The 10,316-nt window shown below is 41.7% G+C and overlaps 1 protein-coding gene across 1 annotated transcript in view; it reads left to right on the top strand.

Annotated features, from left to right (window-relative positions):
- Positions 1-1,943: 1,943 nt before the first annotated feature.
- The window catches only part of LOC115197534 (leucine-rich repeat-containing G-protein coupled receptor 5), a 34,060-nt gene continuing 25,687 nt past the window's right edge, over positions 1,944-10,316 (top strand). Inside the window, exon 1 of the mRNA XM_029759167.1 lies at positions 1,944-2,354. Within this exon, the coding sequence (XP_029615027.1) occupies positions 2,140-2,354 (215 nt within the window). The 5' untranslated portion in view covers positions 1,944-2,139. The remainder of the gene's footprint in view (positions 2,355-10,316) is intronic.

Here is a 10,316-nt window from a genome sequence, read left to right as displayed (position 1 = left end):
ATATATTTTTTATTCATTTTTTTTTTGTTGATTTTTCAGGGGGTACTGCAGCACCCTCAGCACCCCTACTTCCCACAGCTATGGTGATGGGTGGCATTAGCTGCTGTAACATCACTTCCGGGGCGTCATGCACCCATTATTTTAAAGGGGGCACGAAGTACATGAGGATGGAGGGTCTGTATTGAGCTGTCTGTATCCTCCTGACTGGTGTTTCTTTTTTTTAAGAAGCTGAATATGCTTCTTTGCATCTCTGCAAAAATCTCGGTAAAAGATTGAAAGGAAAGTGAGTCTTATTCATGACATTTAATAATTGCTAGGGGAAGTCTAGCAACCTTTTTGTTTTTGTCTAGATAGTTAGACAAGCTACTCTAACTTGATTGATAGCCTGAAATGGCTTGGTAGCTAGTTAAAATGTTGGGAAATTGGGAACCTAGCTAGCTGGCTAGCTAAAGCCAACGTTGTAAATGTGCTAGGTGGCTAGTATTACAGAGAAACAACAAAACAGTTTTGTTTGAACCTAGTCCTTGTCAATGACAAGCATACCCATAACATGATGCAGCCACCACCATGCTTGAAAATGTGAAGAGATCACTCAGTGATGTGTTGTGTTGGATTTGCCCCAAACATTACATGTTGTATTCAAGACATAAAGGTAATTTCTTTGCCACATTTTTTGTAGTTTTACTTTAGTGCCTTATTACAAACAGGATGCATGTTTTGGAATATTTGTATTGCATAGAGGCTTCCTTCTTTACACTCTGTCATTTAGGTTAGTATTGTGGAGTAACTACAATATTGTCGATCCACCTTCAGTTCTTTCCTATCACAGCCATTCAACTATAACTGTTTTAAAGTCACCATTGGCCTCATGGTGAAATCCCTGAGCAGTTTCCTTCCTCTCCAGCAACTGAGTTAGGAAGGATGCCTGTATCTTTGTAGTGACTGGGTGTGTTGATACACCATCCAAAGTGTAATTAATAACTTCACCATGCTCAAAGGGACCTTACAGATAATTGTATGTGTGGCGTACAGAGATGAGGTAGTCATTCAAAAATAATTGCAAACACTATTATTGGACACAGAGTGAGTCCATGCAACTTATGTGACTTGTTAAGCACATTTTTAATCCTGAATTTATTTAGACTTGCCATAACAAAGGGGTTGAATACTTATTGATGCAAGTCATTTCAGCTTTTCATGTTTTATTATTTTTAAAAATATTCATAAAAACTTTGACATTATGGGGTATTGTATGTAGATCAGATACACAAAATCTAAATTTTTATCAATTTAAAATTCTGGCTGCAATGCAACAAAATGTGTGAAAAGTCAAGGGGTGTGAATACTTTCTGAAGGCACTTTAATCGGATTATTAAAAAAAGTATAATCAGATACATTATCAGCTAAAATATTGTAATCCGATTACAGATACTTTTGAAAAACAAGATGATTACTTCTAGCCTACTTTAAATTCAGAAAGCATGTTTGCGAGAAAAAAAAAAGCATTATGACACCGTTCAGTTTTTTTCAATAACATTCAATTCAGCACTGAATAAAGGCCACGTTTAGGTTTGTTCCACCGGAGAGTCTGACCATTATGATGACACCAAATCAAATGTTATTGGTCATATACACATATTTAGCAGATGTTATTGTGGGTGTAGCGAAATTATTGTGTTCCTAGCTCCAACCAAATGAGTTTGATGGATTAGTAACTGTAACGGATTACATTTAGAAAGTAACCTTGGTGCTGAAGAGGATGAAGAGTGCAATCTCAGACTCACCTCCAGGCAGCTCTGCTTCCATCAGGCTCTACAATTCTTTGAGAGAGAAGGCCTGCATTAAGAGTGGGGTATTTGAATACACCACAAGATGGTAGCAATCTACAGAAGTCTACAGTAGCCCACACTGACACATGGTATTAATACTGTATCGTAATAACGATACAATGTGGACTCCTCCTCCCTACTCCGCCTTTTGCCCATATCTGTCTATTATTGAATGGACTTCGTCATGATGCGCCGTGCCATGAATGTTGCTTTACTCTAGCCAGGCAAGCCATTGCAAAGAAACCAAGAGGAGACAAGTCCAACACTAGTTAAACAACTGCAAAGTGTTCTCTGAAAAACATTTCTGTGTATGGTTATTATGTGTTTTCTTGCAATTATTATGCTCACTTTTCTGCTTGGAGTGGCGGACTGCGCGGGCACAGAACGGACCGGGGTTCTTGACACCGACACCGACTGCCCGTCGCTTTGTAACTGTGAAGACGACGGCATGCTTCTGCGCGTGGACTGTGTGGACCTCGGTCTCGCGGAGTTGCCGTCAAAATTGAGCGTATTTACTTCCTACCTGTAAGTTTCAATTATATTCATAACTTGTGCTGGCAACTGTTGCGAGTGTAACACTTACTGTATTATGGATGCTCTCCATACATGTTTGCACCTGTCTTTTCGGCAGGGGATAAAAGACTAAATACCAACGCTAAAACAAGCAACCCTGCAGGTTCTCTCAGAAGTCTGTAGAGTTCTACTGTGAGGACACTCTGACCCTATCCGTGCCAGCCTTGAGTAGGATTACTGTAATGGTTCTTGACAAGAGTTGAAAGACCAAAGGACTGACCTTTTTCTGAGCCAGGTCACAGACATGACATCCAAATATCAGAACATTCACGACATACTTTTGATTGTTGATGTGTGTGTGTGTGTGTCAGTGGCGATTTTAGCATGTCATTTTTGGTGGGGCAAACTCCCAGATTTTTTTTTAGATGCATGCCAGGAAATACACTACACAACACAACACAAAACAATACATTAATTGAACTATAATGAAGACAGGCGGTGCCCACATAAAGCTGTCCCATTAGAGCTTTCTTTCCAGCACAATGGAGTGAATCCTTACCGCGACTACACCTGGCTATCAGCGGAGCCTTGTCGGGCAGCTAAACAATTCATTCAGCCTTGTTTATTGCCTTAAAAAAAAACAGCTGATATGGCTAACTTACTTAAACAAATGTGGTTTCTACTGACAATTGAGATGTACAAACTATGGCATAAGGTAATGATGAGCGGATAAGAGGCATTCTGTAATTTCGATTAAGACATTAATGAGCTAGGACGATTCTGCTGCTCTTACAGTATTCACCCTGTACACCAAATCAAAACCATTGGATAAATAAAGGGGGCATATAAGCAGACAATGAAAAGCAGGCTACTAGTTGCTTTGCACTGCTTGCAGTTAGCCACTGATTCCTTCCAAACAACTCATTGTTGAATTTGCGATTTCCAAATTGTTGTGTAATCTTTATGTCCAATGGCCGATGAGCACCGTTACGTTTTATCTATAATTTCTCTTCATTATTTCTCTTCATATGACAAGGATTAAAAAGGATTTGCCAGTAGATTGTTGACTTGATTCATGATATTGACTGCTAGCTAAGACTTTGAAAGTAAGATGTTGACAGTCCAATCAAAGATACTGTACATATGACGTGATTTGATGTCATTTTATCTGTGGCCAATGATTTTGAGCCTTACTGGAAGAGCACTTGTAATCTAACTCTATGGCAGGACCCAAAGGGCTGAAATTTTGGATGTCTACCCTTACTAAGGACATAAACTTCGCAATGACATAGTGCCCCCATGAGTGACAGAACACTGAACCAATCACGGCGCAATGCTCCTATTTTTTGCTGGCTCACCCCACCACCACAGAAGCACTGAGCTAGGTTGAAACACCTGCATTTTGGGCCATGTGTGTATGCAGCTTTATTAACTCAAAGATACATATATATATATATATATATATATATATATATATATATATATATATATATATATATATATATATTATTATTTTTTATTAAATAAAAAAAAAAAATACATTTATACTTTTTTAACATTGTTTGCAAACTGATATGTGACAAATATTAATGCCAAAATAACATGCAAAACAGTCAAGCCCCCCCCAAAATAATATTTTTATATATAAACATAACAAGATTCAACAACTGAGACATAAACTGAACAAGTTCCACAGACATGTGACTAACCGAAATGGAATAATGTGTCCCTGAACAAAGGGGGGGTCTAAATCAAAAGTAACAGTCAGTATCTGGTGTGGCCATCAGATGCATTAAGTACTGCAGTGCATCTCCTCGTCATGGACTGCACCAGATTTGCCAGTTCTTGCTGTGAGATGTTACCCCACTTTTCCACCAAGGCACCTGCAAGTTCCCGGACATTTCTGGGGGGAATGGCCCTAGCTCTCACTCTCCGATCCAACAGGTCCCAGACGTGCTCAATGGGATTGAGATCCGGGCTCTTCGCTGGCCATGGCAGAACACTGACATTCCTGTCTTGCAGGAAATCACACACAGAACGAGCAGTATGGCTGGTGGTATTGTCATGCTGGAGGGTCATGTCAGGATGAGCCTGCAGGAAGGGTATCACATGAGGGAGGAGGATGTCTTCCCTGTAACGCACAGCCTTGAGATTGCCTGCAATAACAACAAGCTCAGTCCGATGATGCTGTGACACACCGCCCCAGACCATGATGGACCCTCCACCTCCAAATCGGTCCCGCTCCATAGTACAGGCCCCGGTGTAACGCTCATTCCTTCGACGATAAACGCGAATCCAACCATCACCCCCGGTGAGACAAAATCGCGACTCGTCAGTGAAGAGCACTTTTTGCCAGTCCTGTCTGGTCCAGCGATGGTGGATTTGTGCCCATAGGCGACGTTGTTGCCGGTGATGTCTGGTGAGGACCTGCCTTACAACAGGCCTACAAGCCCTCAGTCAAGCCTCTCTGAGCGTATTGTGGACAGTCTGAGCACTGATGGAGGGATTGTGCGTTCCTGGTGTAACTCGGGCATTTGTTGTTGACATCCTGTACCTGTCCCGCAGGTGTGATGTTCAGATGTACCGATCCTGTGCAGGTGTTGTTACACGTGGTCTGCCACTGCACAGATGATCAGCTGTCCGTCCTGGCTCCCTTTAGCGCTGTCTTAGGCGTCTCACAGTACGGACATTGTAATTTATTGCCCTGGCCACATTTGCAGTCCTCATGCTTCCTTGCAGCATGCATAAAGCACGTTCACTCAGATGAGCAGGGACCCTGGGCATCTTTCTTTTGGTGTTTTTCAGTCAGTAGAAAGGCCTCTTTAGTGTCCTAAGTTTTCATAACTGTGACCTTATTTGCCTACCATCTGTAAGCTGTTAGTGTCTTAAAGACCGTTCCACAGGTGCATGTTCATTAATTGTTTATGGTTCATTGAACAAGCATGGGAAACAGTGTTTAAAGCCTTTACAATGAATATCTGTGAAGTTATTTGGATTTTTACGAATTATATTTGAAAGACAGGGTCATGAAAAGGGACGTTTCTTTTTTGATGAGTTTATATATATTATATGCCCCACCTGCCCTGAATGACGGGTCACCACTGGTGTGTGTGTGTGTGTGTGTGTGTGTGTGTGTGTGTGTGTGTGTGTGTGTGTGTGTGTGTGTGTGTGTGTGTGTGTGTGTGTGTGTGTGTGTGTGTAAATACACACATGCTGATCTGTACGTGCTGCTCATACATACTGTGCTTGTCCATAATAAAGGGATGAAAAAGAACAGGTCATTAACCCATTCCCTGCTGGAGACAGCCATGCAGGAGCTAGGGGATTTTCATAGGAAATGCTATGGATTCCTGACATATGTACAACATAGCAGATGGTTAACTGAAAGTTGAAGGCAAAGGGGGTCTATGTCAGGGACCAGAGCAAACTATGTAGAGAGAGAAGAGAGAGAAAGAAAGAGGGGGGAGAGAAATAGAGAGAGGAACGAAAGAGAGAGGGGGGAGAGAGAGAGAGAGAGAAAGATAGAGAAAAGGGGAGAAAGAGAGAGAGAGAAAAGGAGAAAGACATAATCTGCCCCATGCCTCTCTGTCACCACTAAAAGCCTGCGAACAGAATGATTTTGTCAGTCATGTTGCCTGCTTCTCAAATTTCACCCTCAGCAGCACTAATGCAATGTTCCTCCAGTGCACATCCAACCATTTTGATGTACAGTAGTTCAATGTATATAAATGTTACGCCATCAAGTTTAAGATTGAAGAATTACGTTCTTTCAGTTCAGACCTGTATAGATTCTTGGTATATGATGTACATTTTTTACAGATACCTTGGCTTCTTAACATCGCACAGTACAACATTACATGTACGGCAGTGCCTAAAGCAGACAGGCTGTCACAGATAGATTATCTCTATCTAAATCGATCCATCCCCTCTGGTCCCAGACCATAAGTGTACTGGGGTACTGGCTCATTATGTTAGCTTTCTGGTTTTGGAATGTGCGCATGCATGATATTACATTTAAAGAACATTCTGGGTTTATGTGTTTTAGACTTGAGACTATTTGAAAAAGCTTGAAAAGAGATACATTGTAGTTCTAAAAGTTAGGTTCTAGACTTCTCTTTGGAAGATCTGAGAAGTCTAAAACGTTACAACTGTCTAGGGAGGAAGGGGTTAACAGGGACACGGTGGCACTGTAGTAGCAAGCTTTGCATCATGACACCCTTGCTGATGTCAGAGGGTCTTACTTGTGAAATGTTAAGGACTCCACACAGAATCAATGCCTCATCAACATCGTCCATCCTTTATCTAGAAAAGGGGGACAAGTCCCTCCTTAAATCTTTACACAGACACTGTCAGCTCTCATCCCCATGTCCAAATCTTTAGAGATAGTTTAGGCCTGCTGGACTGTAACTTCCAAAGACCACTGGTGTTGCAGTGTTTTATTACAACACATTATAATACAAGGAATTGAACAGAGAACTTTCTTTCTGCTGACATTCCTCTGCAGTATCTACTATTTTCCTAAGTGGTCCCAATTTCTAGAGCTCGTTCCTTAAATACGCCATTAAAATATACCATTTTATGACCAATTCTTACAAGATATTGACCAAATTATTCCATGAAATACATGAAAGAGGACACTGTGCAAATTGTCTTTAGAGGTCAGGGTCAAGGATCTCCTCTGGGTTTTCAAGGTCCCAAGGCTGCAAGGCCTGACAGCCAAAGGGACCCAAAACACCCTAGGGCTGGCCCCGACTAAAAAAACCTTGGTCGACCAAAAGTCGGCTGTTCTTTTTACCAGTCGATTGGCCGAAATGTTTAAACATGAATTTTTCCATATATAGACACACCCTATGTGTTTTAGTAAAATCAGCTATATGCATTGAGCTTGTCTGATGCTTAAATCTTAGGGTTTGATGAAATAAGACAAATGCCTCACAGGGCGCCAGAGATCTAGAAAACCAGAAGAAAAAAAACGGAACTTGACCCAACTACTCTCCTACCACCCCTGCTGGCTTTCGCAGATTCTGCTGTTACTCTCCTGAAGTTGCCAGTAATAGCCCAGTAATAGGCTACATGAGGAGTGAGGCAACCTTTCTCATGTGGAATTACAATTTCTACCGATCTGCGTGCCAGTTATGGTTTTCATATGAACATTTTCGTGAAAGTTTCATTTAATTTATTATAACGTCTTCATATCTCAAAATCATTGTCATCTGGTTACTCAAAATTCTATCCAAATCTAAATAAAAAATAATATAAACCTAAAAAGTAACTTATGTTGCCAACTATGTAAAAATAGCATAACTTGAAATATTGTATCAACTATTAATTAACTTGGGTCCAGCCTGAAGCTGGCTCTAGCAAACTTGCAACATTGTATAAAATATTCTGGGCCCTCAGAGTTTCCCGGGCCAGTGAATAAAACATTACTTTGAGAAGCTCCACAGGTCATTAGTGGTGGAGCGTTAAGCCAATCAGAAATACTATCAGATCCCCAAATGAGCACATTTATATGCCTACATTTGCGCGCAGGCCAGGTAGGCTATAGGCCTAGTTCTATGCGTGCGCATCCTTAATAAACATTAACAGGAGCCTCCAAACAAAAGACAATGACAAAATTGACAAAATTCTTAAATGGAAAGAATATGTGTAGCATAGATTGTGCACTCTGAAAACAATGTCTCCAGTCCAACAATGAGAACAGGAAGACTGGCATAATAATATTTAATGCATTAAAATAACTGACCGTAACCAAAGTAACAAACATTGTAGATTACAAATGATAGGAATTAAAGATAAATGTACTACTGGTGATATATGTAACGGGGAATTGATATACACTAACAATCAAATGCAAACAATTCACACAATTAAGTTATGAAACAATGAATGTGCACAAATTGGCGAGAGAGAGCACATTCTGGAGAAAGAAATACATTGTGCATCTGGACGCATGGTCAATCCGGCGTCTGCATTGGCCATTGTTTTGTCTGCTCCTTCTTCGGCGCTCTAGGTCACCGGGCTCCTGCGCCCCAGCCGGCTCGACAGGTCGCCACCGGTCCGCTCTTGATCCCCTGGATCCTCCCTTTTGTCGGCATCCTGCGGCTGAAGCCGCGCGTCAGGGAGGGGGTACTGTCACGTATGCTCTCTCTCCGGCCTCTAGGTCACCAGGCTGCTGATATGATATTACGCACACCTGTCAACATCGTCACGCGCACTAGCGTTTCATGACACTCACCTGGACTCCATCATCTCCTTGATCATCTTCCCAATATTTGCCACTCCCTTTGGTTCTTTCTTCAGGTGTTATTGACTCTGTTCCTTATTTTTTGTTCCATTTATTTATTAAACACTCACTCCCGGGGGGAACAAAATGGCGCCGTAGAGAGAACACGGTGTTTCAGCGAGCTCACGCGGTATTCGTAAATTTATATCCTTACATTAATCTCCTAGCTTGAAAAAGTGGTAGAATTGGCTTAATAAGTTACCCTACAATGAGTCTTGGTGACTATTTCTCAAAAATCTCCGACAACATGCCCAACAGAGCTACTAAGAAGTCGACCAAAACCGTCATCCCTGTAGAGGTGCAGGAGGAGCTAGCTAACGTTAGCGAATCTAACAACATTGCGGATCCAGGCACAATGGACCTGGTGATTCAAAGGATGACAGATAACATTACTAAAGTGATCGATATTAAGATAAGAACGGTCCTGGAAGCAATAGCAGACCATTCAGCTGAACTACAGAGGGTTGTCAAACGTGTTGATGAGGCGGAAGGAAGAATTGCTACTGTGGAAACTTCAACTACATCCATGGACACTAAGATAAAAGCACTTGAGAAGCAGGTGCGCGAAATGGCGGAGCACATTGACGACTTGGATAATCGAGGACGCAGATGCAATATCCGTGTTGTGGGACTCCCGGAAAATTCTGAAGGGACACGTTCAGTAAAATCTTTTGAGGAATGGATCCCTGGCTACCTACAAATGGACACTAAGGCTGGTCGTGTGAAGCTAGACAGAGCACATCGCTCTCAAGCACCGATACCCGGTCCCAATCAGCGCCCACGACCAGTGGTTATAAAGTTCCACAACTTTACCGACAAGCAGCGCGTCATGGATGCGGCTAGAAACATCGGTTCTGACGGTAGTCAACGTAAAGGTCCAAAGGTCTCATTCTTCAATGATTATTCCACAGCGGTTGTACGAAGGCGCAAAGCGTTTGATGAGGTGAAGGCTCGACTCAAGAGAATGAAGATCGACTACGCACTGCTGTACCCGGCCACATTGAAGATTATGGTCAACGGATCGCCTAAAAAACTCTACACATCTGAAGAGGCTGCTGCGTTTATTGACTCTCTCGGGTAAATAACCTTAAGCTGCACCTCCGCAGCATAGGATAACGTCTTATTTTATTTTGAATCTGATCATGAAACAGTGGTGTAAGTTCTCATGTGCTCCTGTTCAGTAATATTCGTATCGGTATTATTTTTCTTGCTAAAGTAACTGCCGCCGTAGCTCAGACTGAGATATGTGTGAACCTATATTGGTGCCCAGGCTTGGTTTTAGGTGGAAGAGCCTCAATCTTCTTCTATTGATTTTAATTTCCACATATATAAAGGATGAGGCTATTGAGTGGCAATGCGGACTTAAGAGTCTACATTGGAAAGTTGAAATCCCCTGCATGTTAGCTAGTGGGAAAACCCCCTTTTGGATTTTTACATGTTTATTTTTTGGGTTTTGTATAGTTCAAGTTCAGGGTTCATATCGTTTGTTTACGCTCAGTGAGATAGAGGAGAGTTCAACACATGGAAAAAGGTACCACCCCATTTTTACAGTAAGATTCAGTCTGGATATTGAATGGTCAAAGCGCAATGGCAGGTAACAGACTACGTGTATGTACATGGAACATTAGAGGGAGCCATAACCCCATTAAAAGGAAGAAGATACTATCCTTTTTGAAAAAAGAAAATAT

This window comes from Salmo trutta, chromosome 7, assembly GCF_901001165.1.
Source record: "Salmo trutta chromosome 7, fSalTru1.1, whole genome shotgun sequence".
NCBI lineage: Eukaryota > Metazoa > Chordata > Actinopteri > Salmoniformes > Salmonidae > Salmo > Salmo trutta.
Note: the sequence above shows the minus strand (reverse complement) of the source record. Positions and strands in the feature narration are given on the sequence as shown.